The sequence below is a fragment of the Eupeodes corollae genome, chromosome 2 (assembly GCF_945859685.1).
Source record: "Eupeodes corollae chromosome 2, idEupCoro1.1, whole genome shotgun sequence".
Classification (NCBI taxonomy): domain Eukaryota; kingdom Metazoa; phylum Arthropoda; class Insecta; order Diptera; family Syrphidae; genus Eupeodes; species Eupeodes corollae.
In genome coordinates, this window is record NC_079148.1 from 66507823 (window position 1) to 66524007 (window position 16185).

Sequence of the window (16185 nt, forward strand, 5' to 3'; positions counted from 1 at the left end):
CATGGGAGCATTAGAGCTTGTTTTAAATTATGGCCAAACAGAAAATTTTGAAGTCGGTATTTTATAAGCCTCTAAATTTCATCAGTTCCTCCGAATTAATAGAACCGACTTTTCTCCTTTTCATACTTGAATATTTTATTTTATTTTTAACTAGAGCAAGTTTCCAAACTGATATTCAATTTACAAATGAACCGTTTTTAAATATACCATCCACCACGAATTAAATCAATAAACAAAATTATATTTTAATTTTATATATGTCTTTATTTTATTTGAAAATAAACGAAATATATTTCATAATCAATTTCGCTGATGCGTGTTAACAATAAAATCGTTTGTTTTGTTTTTACAATTTTTTTGTTCCTGGAATGACATATAATATTAGTTTTATATATATATTACACAGAGAAAAAGATTTACCATAATTGTTTCATTTGAAAATGAAGATCAAAGCAAAAATAATAAAGGTAGTGGTTATTTGTTTTGAAAGAGAAATAACTCCATTTTATTTAAATTTTTCTTTTTTTTTTAATCCACACTAAATTTTTGAAACATACTGCAAATTACAAAATAACACATTGCAATTACTTTTAGTTTTAGCACAGATAATATTTCTATATATTTCTGCTTTTATCTCATTATTCATTATACCGTAAAATATTATATTATTAATAATAATTATAACCAAAATAAGCTCATAAAATTAAACCCTTTGATAAAAATGTATTTCATCGTTTGTTACTTGTGCAACGAATTAAATTTTTGTTTTGCTCTTAATTTTGATTGTTGCAATCGCCAGCCTGAAATTTTAAAGCAAAAATAAATGTATGTAGGTATATGATTTTTATATAACCATTCGTATAGCGGTAATTTATTTATTTTTGTTTGTATTTGTTGTATTTTATAAGTATGTAGAAAGTAGAAGTAGATGCAACAAAAAATACTTTAATATATTTGTAAAAAATATGACCAATGCAACATATTGTTAAGTCAAATTAAAATGTAAAGTTATATAAACTTCAAAGAGCTTACAATTAATGACGTTAACTTAAGGATAATTGATTTAACGCAAGAAGTCGTTCAACAGCTGCATTTATATCACCGAACGTTGCGATGAGTGCTGCAATAAAATTTAAAAAAAATCAATTAAAAATTACTGATTTGTTTAATTGACATTGACTTAAGTTACCTTGTAAATTAGCTTCTCTGTTGACAAATCCCATAGCAGTTAGCTGTTCTAGTTGTGAAGAGTATCTTTCCTCTGGCGGTTGATTTGTATTAGCACCGCTCGACATGCCATTCATCATTCTCGACATAAATTCATTAAACAATTGGGGATCGGCAGCTGGAGGAGCTGTGGTATTAGTTCCGCCGGTGCCGGTTTGTTGTGTTGTCGGCGAATTGGTTGTTGTAGTATTTGGAGTATTTGAACCTGGTGGTGGTGGCGGAATACCCATCGAACCAACGACACCTGGTGCTGCGGCACGCAGTTGTTCCATTCCTTGTTGAATTTGAAGAATTGCATTTAGCGCTTGAGGATTAGTCATCATTGATAAAACATCAGGGTTCTGCATTTGCTGTAGGAATTGTGGCATCATAGTTCGCATTTGTTCCTGCAATTGCGGATTATTAGCAAGCATTGGGCTTGTGTTAATAATGCGTGCTGCCATATCAGGATCAGCAGACATAGCTTCCATCATGTTACGAGTGTATGGGGCATTAAGCAGACTCTGCATCATTTGAGGGCTATCGCTCATTTGTTGCATTAAACTTTGCATAGCCGGGGTATTGAGGAGTCCTGCTGTTGGTAGTCCAGTAGTATTTGCCCCTCCGCCTGTTTGTCCACCGCTTTGGTTGTTTGCACCTCCCCAGGGATTAGGTAAGGGTTCTCGATTTTCTGTACCTTGTTGAGGATTTTCACCTGAAATTGTAGAATTATATGTTAGAATTTTTTGATTTGATTTGTAGTACACACATTTTAAGTTTTGCGGTAGAAGCCGTTTGAACACAAAATACGTGACGAAGATTAAGTAAGTGAAGGAGATCAAAAATATTCTTTAATATGAAACCCTTTAGAAAGATTCCAATAAAACATATTTAAAACAAAAAGAAAGATTTCCTTAAAACGATCAAAGAATTGCCGGTTGAATTAAATGGCCCGATTCAAAAGATGATCGACTAAACCTAATGGATAGTTTTGAATGCTAAAAATTCTTGGATATGCAGACGAAAAAAATTATTCCGATCATAGCCTGATCAGTGATCACTAATCACAGGCTTGCTGACACAGAGCTTGTGCTGTTTGTTTACGTTTATGATCACAATTTTGGCCGAGAGCTTTACAATTACGAACATACATACACAATTTAATATTTTCTGATTCGCTGTAATTTGTAAACTTTAGATCTACATACGTAGTATCCGTGCTGGCCGTGATGAGGTCTTATTTTCAATCCCTGCTTGTGCAGTAAGAAATAAAATCCAAATCGTAATACATTTTGAAAAATATGATAATCTTATGAAACTTTTGTCTTCTTTCAGTAGCTACTTAAAATGCTTTTTTTCGAAGTTTACGAGTAATTTCAGCCTTAATTGTGTTTGTAAGATCTAATAAGTCAAATTAGGTCCTAGTGACTTCAACTATCCAACCATTCTTTTGTGCAAATAATTTTGTCAGGGATGGAGGGGATCTACAGTTTTAAGCAGAATCCGAACGGCTAATTTGAGAAAACATTGTTTTTATCGATTTATATTTTTGCAATGAATGTATTTTTGTGTTCATAAAGCTTCAAAAACAGATTACTAGCTTCATGTAATAAAAAGCGTAAGTAAATACGTCGGACAAACCCAATAATTTTGTTTTTCCTTGTTCACAATATTTTCAAAAACTTAAAAATTTTCGTCACCAAAAACTAAATCGACACCAAATTATGGACAAAAAAAGAATTGAAAACAATAAAATAAACGCACTTATTACTTACATTTGTGTTCATTAAAATAGCAGTGCTGGTCCCATTTTATTTGATTGTCAATTATTTAAATAACCGAAATTCTTACAAAAAAACTTAACATGTTACTTGAAACGGTCTTTCGTTTCATATCAGAGACTTTTAGCTTGAAGTTATAGTCTACTTTTCCCGGTGAACACACATTATTTCAAACTCTCTGAATATAGAGTGTTCATAAAAATAGCAGTGTCTTTGATTTGATAATTAAGAAGGTTAAACATTATTTTTTTTTTTTTAATTTTCGGTAAGTAAATATTTTACTATTTAAAGTTTTAAGTATTTTTAACATACTAGTAAATATATAAAAAAATTAAAAATATTGCCTCAAAAATAAACAATGGGACGGTAAAGACACTGCACCGAAACAATTCTAAAACTTTTTCCAAAACTGCGTTTGGAGGGAGGTTAGGTTAGGTTATAGTGGCTGTCCAAGATGGAAACGGACACACTTAGGCCAGTTTAATGGCCCATTGTGATACCACATGAATCTTGAGGCTTCCTCCTAAGATCAATACAACCAACTTGAGTTCTTACGAAACTAGAGAGGCTAATTATACCTATATGATTTAGATCGTTTAGATCGTCCATACAGCTTCTGCAAAAGTCATTTGAGAATACGCCTAGTCTCGTGGCGTGCTTTTCTATTAGACAGTGTCCGGTTATGACACCTATTATCGGGCTTATATGAAATCTGCTTAGAGAGAGCAAGTACCTTGCATGTTTTAAATCCAGTGTTGGCCAGATGTTTTTTGTGACTTGACACGTGGTGATGTTGTTCCACCTTGTGCCTACCCTCCTCGCAGCGTCTTGCGTTAGCAGCAGTTTACAAATACCGATTGGTATGCCAGTACTTGCCAAACGTGGTAGAATGGGCCGTACTGTACCGTTACTGGCGAGTTCATCTGCCTTACAGTTACCTGGAATGTCTCTATGGGCCGGCACCCAGCAAAGGTGAATATTAAACTCTTGCGCCATCTCCATTAGAGATGATCGACAGTTATGGACTGTTATAGAGTTTGTAGAGACAGAGTCCAGAGATTTAATAGCGGCCTGGCTATCGGAGAAAATACGGATATCAGATGTTGATATCACGTTTTCTTTGAGCCAAGGCAAGACTTCTTTTATCGCCAAAAGTTCCGCCTTGATCACGCTACAATGATTGGGAAGGCGGAATGAGAGACTTAATTTCAGTCGTTCAGAGTACACACCGCCACCAACCCCTTTTTTTGGTTTTTGAGCCATCTGTGTAAAAATGGATTGACTCATCCTCCAAGAATGTCCTATCCTCCCAAAAAGATGTGGTAGGTATAGAAATCTGGAAATTTCTGTCGAATTGTAGTTGGGATATTGGGATGGTGTAGTCTGTATGCTTTGGAATTGATTCTAAGTACCTTAGAATTACGGAGTGGCCAGCTATTTGTTTGCTAAATATGTCAAGAGGTGTAAGGTAGAGCAAGGTGTCCAGTGCCGCAGACGGGGTCGTGCGAAGCGATCCGCTTATGCGTTTGGAGGGAAAAACCTACCAAAATATTCAAGACATCCTAGGCTGCGCAGCAAAAATGGTCAGTAACGCCTTAATGGCAAAATAAACTGAACACGTGAGGCCCAAAAAGGATGACTACTGAAAGAACTGACAGACAAATTGTTCAGTTAGCAAAACAGAACCCTTCCATAGGCTCTAGGAAAACAAGAAATGGACTTCAACTGTCTGGTAGCGCTGTAACATTACGAAGACGTCTTTTATAAGCGCGGTTACCAGCTGGGCAAAAGTGAAATGGAGGAATGTTCTGTGGAGCGATGAAAGCAAAGTCGTCCTTTTTGGGTCCAATGGTCGTCGAGAATATGTGAGAAGACCCTAAAATGCAGCATACGATCCACGGTACACTATATAAACAGTGAAGCATGGTGGAGGAAAAGTTATGATATGGGCTTGCTTTTCATATTACGGGGTCGGGCCTATTTATCCCATGGGGGGTATAAGGAATGCAACGCAGTATGTAAAAATTCTCGAGGATGTTATGTTAACCTATGCTGAAGAGCTATGACCCAAAGCATACGTCAAAAAAGGCAAAATCATGGTTTGCGCAGAAGAAGTTATCCGTTATGGAGTGGCCCGCTAAATCCCCCGACCTTAACCCCATCACAACCCAAGAATTCCAAAGAATTGTGGGAAGCAGTGCGTGATTCGTTGGACGCAATACCAGTCGAGACGCGTCAGGATTTAGTGGACTCGATGCCACGTAGATGCGAGGCATCATACAAAACCAAGGTTATGCAACAAAGTACTAATTGTAAGCTAAAATTATTTGTATACTTTCATATAACTTATTACAGTTTTCCTTACTTCTTACGTAATAGATCTAGTGCTTTGTCATGCACTGCTATTTTTATTAACAGTCATATATTTCAAAAACGGTTTTTACTGTGACGAAACTAACGGTAAAAATCAATAATACTTATTTTCTGTTATTATGAATAAAATATTTTAGTTTGTTGTTATAAGTTTAATGATATTATAACGTTGATATTGAAGGCCTTTTGGTTTTATTTGGAGAGATCTCTAGACCCGGGTTTCCTAAAGTGTGCTTATTTGTAAAACTATAAAAATTCCAAGACGGACTAGCTACTATATAATTTTGGGATTCTGATCTTGTCGCAGCAGTCGAATTTAAAATTCGTATTTAAAAAAAATCAGCGTAACTACAAACAAATTTCAAATAATTTTGTAGTAGCCGGGAACACTTTTGCATCCACTTGAAACGGTAAAAAAACTTCATGGACAAATTCTATTACTTATTCCATCTTACTCTTATAAATTTACATACAAATGTCACTTACCCCCTTCTTCATTCAAACGCTTCAATTGTACCTCAATAAATGAATAACTTAATCTATTACACTTACTAACAATTGGTATAATAACCAGGTCACAGACAACTATCAGAAGTTGCTTATGACCGCAATTATTGCACTTCATATTTCAAATGTATTTAATAGTTTGTTTGTCATCTGAAACTCCTAACCCACTTAATTGTTTCGCTGTTTACAGTACCCTCAGGTTTTCCTATTTGCTTTTAAATTCTAATTTTTGTCCTTTGGATGTGGACAACCAACGGCTGCGTATGATAAGCTCATTAAAATCTGATCTTGAGAGCATTGTCAAGTAGGAAATCAAAAACCAAGTTAAATTTAATGCTTCGAAAACTCAACTAAGGAAATTGAACAGCTTTCAGTTCTATGCATGGGCGTCACAAGCCATCTCTTGTGGAGTTAGCACATATTGGAAGTCTCCAAAAAAAACTGCTAAGTGTTGAGGGTTTTTCCTCAGTTTTTCTACTCTTCGCAATTTCCAACGTACTGTGAACTACAGATATACTTCTTTTTAGACGTCCTAAATAAATATGGAATGCTTTACCAGACTCAATATTTCCCACTCATCGCGTCGGTATCTCTTTTTCAATCCTATCCTCCTTCCAAGTAATTATTTGAAGAAAAAAGTTGATACCAATAACAAATTGACTTAATCGAAGGCTCATTGAATCAGGCAAAAGAAACATTTAAAAAAACAACAAAGCACATCTCATCTGTGATAGCTTAACCGAGTCATCATAACGCTCAGACTTCTTTATGCATTTAAAAAAAAAGAAGCAAAATCGTAAAAACATTTACTAAATTTAATTAATGGGAACATCTCAACTTCCTACCTAATCAAATTAAATTTTAGCTTTTGTTAACTTCTATCATAAGCCAAATCTTTTATCGCCGCTATCTATCAAATTTGTTGTTGTGTTTTACTTGCATTGCCTCATTAATATTTGGATTCCGAAATGTTTTGACTCGAATTGTATTCAAAAATTAATACCAAAGCGCTAATTTAAATTTATCAAAATCTAAACGTTCACGTTTGTCGGATAAATTAAAGAAATGTGAACCCCCCTCCAAGGTCCAATGAGATTAGTCATGGCAATCTTCAGAAAACCAACACCTTCAACTTAAGACTACTTAAGTTCAATTTATTATCAGTTATCACTTTCAAAGCAATTATTACTCACCTAAGGAGTTCTCTACAAGTCCCGAGAAGGGGTTCCTAGTAAACGATTCACTAGCTGCATTTAACATGGGCTCCTGGATGTCACGATAGATTCTCTGCAAAGCGTTATAGCCTCCAGGGACGCTTTCCAGGTTAGACATAGCCCGGTCGTGGGACCTCATCAGCTCTTGCAACATCGACGGATTGCGAGCCAATTCCATAGTCTGGCGCAACAACTCCGGATTGTTCAACATATGTGAGATTTCCGGGTTCCTTTGCATCAAGTCCTGCATCTGTGGATTCGATGATAGAAGTGTTCGCATAGTTTCCGGGTTGTTCATCATTTGTTGGACCATAGGGTTGTCCAGTAGGGTGCTCAACAAGTCTGAGTTGTTCAACAGCTCACTTTGCATGCGAGCCTGCAAGTCCATGAAGGTGTTAGAGCCAGCACCCAAGGCGTTCATCCCTGCCAGACCGCCTAGTTGATTCAAGCCGAATGGTGTCTGGCGAACATCTGCCTGGGGACGAGGCTCAGCGGCTTGCTGCCTTGTCGGGGTCTTCACCACCAAATGCACACTTAAGCCATCTTTGATGTTGTGCGTCTTGAGGGTGTCGGTGTCTTTCATAATTTTTCCAGCGAAAATCAAAACTAATTGATCGGGATCAGCTTCAAACTTTTGCCCAACCAAGATTTTGAACTGAAATGGCAAGTAAATAAAAAGATTTTCAAACAGACAACAATTTCACAACTCTGAGGGGAGAAATTTATTTTTTTCGTTTTAATTAGTCAATCGGTCTGCTCAAGTTGAATAGACATTGAGAGAAGTACACGCAGAAACACCGAGAACTTACATCTTTGATTTCGGCATCTTCATCGACTTCGATGTTCTGCTTGTCCTTTGGTGTTTTAACAGTCACAACAATTTTATTTTTATCACCTCCTTCTGCCATCGTGTTGCAATATTTTTGGGGATATTTCACAATTTTAATTTGAACACAGCAGAAATTGAAAATTGTAACTTTCACGAAGCAGAAAAATAAAATTCGTGAAAAAAAACTAATTCGTCACTTCGTTCGTACAATTAATTTTGACGAAGCAAGTGATAACTAAAATTTAACGAAACTAAAGTAAATTAGGGAAAAAAGAAGATTGGCAGCACTTAATATAGAGTGAATTCAGGCTAGAATTTTCTGATGTCATTCTTGTGTCTTCCACAATGGACCTCAAATGCAATAATAATTGCAATTTTAGATCAAGGAAACATTTGTTACTATTTTTAAATAATTTTGAAAGTTTCACAAAGAGCACACACACAAATTGTTTATTTTGAAAAGATTTCCTGCTGTTTCAATGATGAAAGATCTGATTATTTTTCTTTATAAAATATAAGCTTTTAAAATAAAACAAAAAAAAGTTTGTATGTCTTCTAGTATTCCAATGCTAGAAATTATTTATGTACCTAAAATCGAACCTTTTTCAAATCTTAGAGCGATCCCACACAGGAAAGCAGTATGGCCCGTACATAGCACTTTTTATACAGACTGTACTTTGCAATTCGACATTGACCTCCTAGATTCCGACTTCTAGTTGTCATTTTCACGTTAGTCCATCTTTTCCTTAACTTTAGTAGCCCTTTAGTAGGTAAATATATAGGTATGGTAAAACTTCTTCATAAGATTTAGAATTTCTCAGTTTTTTACTTTTTGTTTAAAGTTTTAAGTTATGTATGTAGACTTAATAGACTACATTAATAGTGCCTAGATAAATTCTGATTTTGTTTTTGGTAAACTAAACTTAAGTTTATGTTATTCATGGAAAATTTAAACCCATTTTCAAACTAAAGTATTGAGCCTTAAAATAAACCCGACAAAACCTATGCTTAAACTATAAAACATCAAAAATAAACAAACTAATTGAAAAAGTTACTTTTCGAGACATTTTATTTGAAAATAGAAAACAACAACAAAAATTTCAATAGGTGGGGTATGCACGACAAAGCCAATTGACTCAGAGCCAAATGCATACGAACCAAATTTGACCGAGTCACATCCATTTTAACAGACAGATTGTTTACAAAAATTGTAAGCAAAACAAGAAGCCCCTAAATGGAAACCTCATGAAAAAGCTGGCAACTGACCAAAAAAAAGAAAAGTTTGGTAGTTTATAGATGGCGAGATAATAGGCTTTTCACACCACGTCCAAAACTCGGATTTCGCGAAATTATCGGTCTTAGCCGTAGGTTACATCGATGTAGGTAACATCGAAAACTCAAGTTTTCCCATACATTTTATGTATATAAAACTCTAGAAATCGTTGGACTGTCATGCAAGGGGTCTTGGGTTCAATCCCTGCCTGTGCCACCTTAATTTAAAAATAAAATATTTTCGCAGGTACTGCCTCTTGCGAGGAATTGACAATCTCTTCTCTGCTTTTTCAAATTAGCCGTTCGGATTCGCCTCAAAATTGTAGGTCCCTTCTATTCCTGACAACAGTACTCGACACAGGAATGGTTGAGACTTTGAGAGTTGTAAGTCACTAGGCCCTGGTTCACAACGGACTGTTGCGCCACCTAATTTATTTTATTTTAGAAAACTAGTAGAAATTCAAACTTGAACTAAGCAAATAAAACTTTCGAACCATTTAGTACTCAAACTAATGTAAACAAAACAGCTGATGGCTGCTGTCAAAAGAAATATTTCATTTTGAAATAATTTTGGTCGTTTTAAGTAATATTATTTATTTATGCTTTTTGTTTTTATTTACAGAATATGGAATGGAACTCGTCGCCACAAATATGTTCGATGCTTTCGCTTACTAACTGGAGAAAGGCTTTCCGGTAACTCCGTTAAATCAAAAGGGTTTGGGAGATATGAGAAAGGAGATAAGTTCATTTGTGGAGGAAAATAAGTATGGAAGAAAATCTCTTCTTCTTCGCCTTCGTCGCAGCGGGCTACGAAAATTTGAGCCGAAACATTCCACAATGTGAGAATCGTTGTTCCAGTGAATAAAACCACAACAGTGGGCTATCTTGATGGACAGCGATGCCAACATTAAGAAGATCCTAAGTGCTTTGGACAAGCCAGGGGAGTTCACAAAGAAAGAAGTCAAAGAGATAGTTATGGACAAATTGCAGCGCATCATAAAAGCTTCAGTGCTCGCTCTGGATGAGTGTGACATTGGTTCGAATCTGAAACTAGGAATTGGCCTTTTCTGCTTCGGCCATGAGGACCTACACGAAATCGTTTAGAATCTTCTCAACGCCACCTATAAGTTGCTCGGACGGCCACAATATATTGTGATTCTGAGAGACATTTGGCCAGCACAAGGAATAGTCACAAGCTCAGTATTTTAGATTGAATTTGTTGTGAAAGCAGATGAAAATGTTTAAAAAAATTAATTTGTATCGCAACGGTTTTGTTTAATGTTGATTCTATGATATATTTTCTAGACAATTAGCTTCTCCTTAGTGAATTGTTCGGACCGGTTGAAGTGAAGAAAGAGGATAGCTGCAGCCAAGCGAGCTTGTAGTTCTTGTTGGTTCCAGTCGTGAGCCTATTCCACCCGTCCCCAGAACTTCAGTTGAAACTCTTCTTTGAGACGAGCAAGCGTTACGTTAAAATCAATTTGAATTGTTTAGAATTCCTTTTATTTCCACAAATAATTTCAGAAGAACAAAACTTTTTACTCACACATTTTTTCATCAATACAAAATTTGACAGCCGGTGTTAAATAAATTTAAATGTCAAATAAAACGTGTAAATGTTCAGTGTAAACGATTTTCGGATTTTAGAAAACTTTTTGCCGAAAACCCGGTTTTGGGTTTAGTGTGAAAAGGCTATAACCATCCATACCGCTACGAATTACTAATATGGACAACTTATTTCCAAGATTTCTAACTGATAATAAGAGCAACGAACACGCATTTTCCTTTTTTCATAAACTTAAACGAACAGACCTACTTAATTCATTCTTACCTGAACTCAATCATTTGTTATGACATTTGAAACAAAACATCATCACCGCACGTGCACCCCGAAGAAGAAATAAATAAATAGTTTTCGATGCAGTCTCAGAGATTTTTTATTGGTAATTTACCCGCTGGTACAAATGAAAATGAAGTTAAAAAAGCATTTCAAGACTTCGGCGATGTAACAAACGTTGAACTAAAAGCAAAAGAAAACTTAGTTGACCCCAGCAATGTTAAACTTTTAGCTTTTGTAACACTCAATCTCTACAATGACGATGTGGATTATTGTAAGTTTTCTTTTTCTGATTTCTTTTGTTTAAATAATTGCTAAAAACTACTTTACTTAAAGGCTTAAGAAAGCTTAATAACAAGGAAATCAATGGGGAATATGTTAAAGTTTCTGTTGCCAAAGAGAGTTTCCTGGAACGACTTAAACGAGAACGAGAAGAAAGTTCAAAGAAATCATCCAAAACACCTAGCACTAATAATTATGAACTCAGAGTTCCATATAATGAAGCTCAAGTTCAGTACAATGAAGTTCCTAATAAGTCAAAAAAGTTTTTCGATACTGAAGATGTTGCGGAGCCTGACGATGAAAATCTATTTGACGACGGAGAACCCGTCCTGATTACAAAGAAGAGGGCTGCCAATTCTATGCGAAATGGAAAGGTAAACTCGCCCTTATAAAGCCACTCCAAATCTTTTCCTTTATGATCAAAAATTTGAATCAGTTATCATTTAATATATTATTTTATTCTTGTAGATTGTTATTGAAGGAACCAATGCTGCGCCTATTACTGTGATAGGCAAACAAAAAGAAGTCAAACTCCTGAGCGATAAGTCTTTCGATGCCGACAAGAAGCGAAAAGAGTCCGTAAATAAGAAAAAGAACCAGTATCAGCTTCAAAAGTCGCTGATTCAAAAATCTCTTGCTTCAGTGGTAAGTAATTAAAAACCTGGAAAATATTTGTTTTACAAATAATTCTTTCTGTATTCACTTAGGATGCTTCTAAAAACAAACAAATCTTTTTCGATAACGATGAAGAAGATACAAACACTCCATCGGATGCAAAGCAACTGTTCCAAGATGACTCAGATCAGGAGGAGGGTTCGGTTGCCAACGACTTTGCCATGAAGCCAGAATATGAAGGGGCAAAGGGTGCCGCCTTAATGAAATTGCAATCAAAAATGAGTCTAGATCCACGTTTCAAAATTGACAGTAAGTTTGTTGATAAGGTCGATGAAGATGAACCCGTGAAAAATGAAAACAGTGAACGAGATTGGCAATATGGCATCTTGGAGCAAGTTGTAGGTACTAAGTTCTCCAATACCACCCAAGGCAAGGATCCTAAAAAGAACAAATTAAATATGTTGCGTTATGATCCGTCGAAAGAAAATCAAGATCAATTCTTGATCAAACGTAAACAAGCTGAACCAATGGAGGTAGAAGAAGAAGATGACGAAGAAAATGTAATTCCCCAGACCAAAGAGAAAAAAGTTTCGAAAGAAGTTTTCTACATGGTTAGTGAAAATTTATCGAACTCTCTCAAAGTAAGAGGTGATGGCTTTAGCCTACTCAGCATGTTTGGCAGAGCAGCCTCAGATGAAAATGAGGTTAATGAGGAACGAACATCAAAAGAGAAAATACTGATAAGCAAAACAGACAAAACTGGTGAAGTTAATCCTTTTTCATATGATTCATCTTCGGAATCTGAAAACGAACAAGAAAGTAAACCTAAAATCGTGGAAGATGAAAGTCAAACAGTTAAAATCAAAGAGTCGAAAAAATCTGCAAAACCAAAATTGTTCGTGGAATCTTTTTTCATGTCAAAGAACGATGTTAGATTGAAAGGTGAGTTTATTATCGAGCGCTTATGTAAATTTTTGTTTCTAATGTTATGTTTGTTCTCATTCAACAGAAGGCAAATCATTTTTCCGATCCAATAAGCTGTCAGAGAAGATTGTAAATTATGATGAAGTTAAAAATAAACTGAAAAACATTATTAATAAAAAGATCACTAAATCAAAGAAACAATTAAAAGGCATAGGAAAACAAAAGTCGATACGTAGCAGATAAGACTTATACTAATATGCATATACATAAATGTTTATATTATTTTTTATAAATAAACTAATGATTATATAATACCAATAAGTTCGTGGTGGGATCTTTTAAATCATACATTTTTTTTTTAAATTTATTGAGCCATACATTTAGCTTAATTCTAACTTAATTATATTTAACAATAACTTAAATTAAAACAATTGCTGGCACAAAGGGGGCCTAACTTTATACATTGATGATTTACAAAAATTAACATGTGTTTAACATGAAGTCGATGGGTCAAAAAAAGAGTGTCGTTGGCGAGGTTCATCTCGGGTTGTTCAGTCCCGGTTGTCCTAATGGAGGTTGGTTGGGTGTGGAGGCGTTCAGCCGGTAGTATGTTGAAGGAGACGTCGTCGTCAGTGGGGAGTTTGTCCAAGATATCCATACCACAAAGGTATGTATCTCGGGTCCGGGTGTCGTTCCTGATTGGTCATCCTTCTCATTAATTGGTTAGGGTGGCTGGCGACTTTGGTGATTATCTTCCTTGCTACCTCTGCAAGGAACTGGTCAAGTGGCTTCATTTCAGCTTCTTTGTAGACTCTACGATTACTATAGTGCTTCTTGTAGATCAGTGCATATCCTTTGTATCTTCCTCTCGAAGACTTTAAGTTTTTCCATTGCAGTTTTTGATATGGTGAACCATATCGGAAAACTGTAGGCGATAACCGGTCTGAGCAGTTGTTTGTATATCAACAGTTTAGTTGGTTTACTTAACGTTTGGACGAGTCGTTATGCATGCTGATCGGTAAGCGAATAGCCTGTGTGCGTTATTTTCCACCTCAAGTTTGTTTTTTGCCTTTCTTTTGGCTATAAGAGCTGAACAGCGGTAGTTGGATGGCCCGCCTGTCTCGTTCACCACTAAAGTCTTTGAGTAGACTTCGGTGATGTTGCAGTCCTTACTCAGCTCAACTACAAAGTTATTGTAGGTTAGGTGCATCCGGAAACAATTATGTTGAAAAAAATCAATACAATTAAAAAGTACGTGTACGCCACAGTGAACCAAAAAATATATTGTTGACTTGGAGAGAATATACCGACGACTTTGTAAAAGGGAGCATATTCAAGATGAGGAAGAACACGGTAATTGTATAAGGAAAGGTCACACGGAGATCATTACATTTCTTTGTCTAGCGTTTTATTTGACCAAGCTTAGAACTTGCTTTATTGACAATAAAATGACGTGGCGTCTACACTCTAATTTGGAACAGAATTGTACACTTAAATCCGAAACAGAGTTTTTGCAGTGAGATACAATATTCAAATGCACTCGCTATTCGTTTTTTTGTAAAAGTTAAGGTCTGGCATTTTGAAAGGTTAAGTCCAAGGCTATTATCTTACACCAAAAACGTAAAAAACTATGGGTGGACTTTATAATTTTGAAAATCTTCATTGCTGTCACCAAAAATGAAAATCTCAAGAGACATATGTAATAGATAGAAAAAGTGCCCTGAGGAACACCATATTGAGCAACAAAAGTTCTAAAAAAAAAATGTCTAGAGTGTATATACACTGACTTTTAGGCAACCTAGCCCCAGTTTTGTTTAACTTACTTAAATCTCCGGGTTTACAAAGCTAAACAAAAAACGGGAAAACAGTGAAAATGTGATTTGCATATTCATTTCATTTAATTGCTGTAATTTGATTGGTTCAGTTAATATTTTACACTATTCTTTGTTTTATTGAACATCTGAACATTTTAAACGGAAATGCGTCAAAAACAATGTTTTTTTTTCATTTAAGTGGTCGGATGAAGGTTTATTATTAGTTTAATTAAAAAAGACGGTTTAGTTTGGTAGCTCTTTTAACTATTTTCTTGTCGTATATTAAAGTATGAGGCTTTTATCATACCGGGAACAGAGGCCAAAAAGTGTTCGTTTTGTCCGAAAAAGTAGTCGGACGAAGAATGTTTCGCGGTAAATTTTTCCCATTCCCATTGGTCCCTGCCTTTCGATATTTCTTAATTCTCTTTACAAAATATTATTAACAACATTTATGTAAGATACAAGAAGTTTTAATTTTATAACTTTCTTTGTTCTCAAGATATTTGAGTAGAAACGAGGTTTTCGTTTTTTGTAAAAAAAAGTTGTCAGTTGGATTTTTCTAAAAACTTAACTTAAAGTTTACAACTGTATTTTGTATAGGGTGGGGAATAGAATCCCGAAACCCATAATCCCGGGGAGGGAGAGGTGTTTCCACTAAGGCACCTACCCTTATCCAGACGGCAGCGAAGGAATTCCCGAGATAGAATCAACGGTGGCGTCTACAGTTCCAGTTAGGTTGAACCATTTAGTGAACACCTTATAGGGCTATAAGGAGCGGTTTTTTTCGGATCCCCATTCTTGAAGTTTTACTTAGAATCTGGTCCTCCAGGTTGGGGGTTGTGCCATCGGGGTGACTTCCTGGAGGATGAAAAACTGCGATATTTATTATGGTGACTGCTACCACGAAAACCAACAGCGCTTATTTGGATGCGGCTTCGTCATTGGAGCCAGACTTAGGCAAGAATTCTTGAGCTATAGGTGTATCAATGAGCGCCTCATGGCCATACGCATCAAGGTTAAATTCGGCAACATTAGCCTGATATGCGCGCACGCCCCCACAGAAGAGAAAGATGACAACACCAAAGATATGTTCTTCGAGCTCTTAGACAAAACATATGAGCAGTGTCCTAGCTACGATATTAAAATTGTCCTGGGTGATTTTAATGCCAAGCTAGGAAGGGAAGACATCTTTGGTGGAGTAATCGGGAAGAACAGCCTGCACGATAACACTTCCGACAACGGATTCAGGCTCATAGATTTTACCGCGGAGCGAAACGTCATGGTAGCCAGTACGCGTTTTCCACACCTCAACATCCACAAAGGAACTTGGACTTCTCCAGATCAATCTACCGTCAACCAGATTGACCATATTGCGATCGACGCCAGACACGCTTCCAGCATCATGGATGTACGAACTTTCCGAGGAGCTAACATCGACTCGGACCACTACCTCGTTGTAGCCAGTAGCACTTCGGTTTTCCAGACGAAAGGCAAAACAGGGAGGTGCTGGGAGAAGGTACAACGTCGAACG

The 16185-nt window shown here is 36.1% G+C and overlaps 2 protein-coding genes across 3 annotated transcripts; one reads left to right on the top strand and one right to left on the bottom strand.

The window, feature by feature from the left end:
* Positions 1-238: 238 nt before the first annotated feature.
* LOC129945814 (ubiquilin-1) lies at positions 239-8122 on the bottom strand. Of its 2 annotated transcripts, XM_056055745.1 has the most exons (5): positions 7891-8122; positions 7061-7736; positions 1190-1921; positions 1033-1120; positions 239-800 (listed from the first exon to the last, which is right to left on the bottom strand). In XM_056055745.1, the coding sequence occupies exons 1-4, from the start codon at positions 7987-7989 to the stop codon at positions 1044-1046; spliced, it is 1584 nt and encodes a 527-aa protein (XP_055911720.1). In that variant the 5' UTR covers positions 7990-8122; the 3' UTR covers positions 239-800; positions 1033-1043. The 2 variants fall into 2 exon arrangements, with proteins under 2 accessions (XP_055911720.1, XP_055911718.1); XM_056055743.1 differs by having other exon boundaries at positions 239-1120.
* Positions 8123-11050: 2928 nt separating this feature from the next.
* Positions 11051-13161, top strand: LOC129945671 (probable RNA-binding protein CG14230). The gene is made up of 5 exons (XM_056055516.1): positions 11051-11293; positions 11356-11675; positions 11770-11946; positions 12009-12858; positions 12926-13161. The coding sequence occupies exons 1-5, from the start codon at positions 11101-11103 to the stop codon at positions 13081-13083; spliced, it is 1698 nt and encodes a 565-aa protein (XP_055911491.1). The 5' UTR covers positions 11051-11100; the 3' UTR covers positions 13084-13161.
* Positions 13162-16185: the final 3024 nt, after the last annotated feature.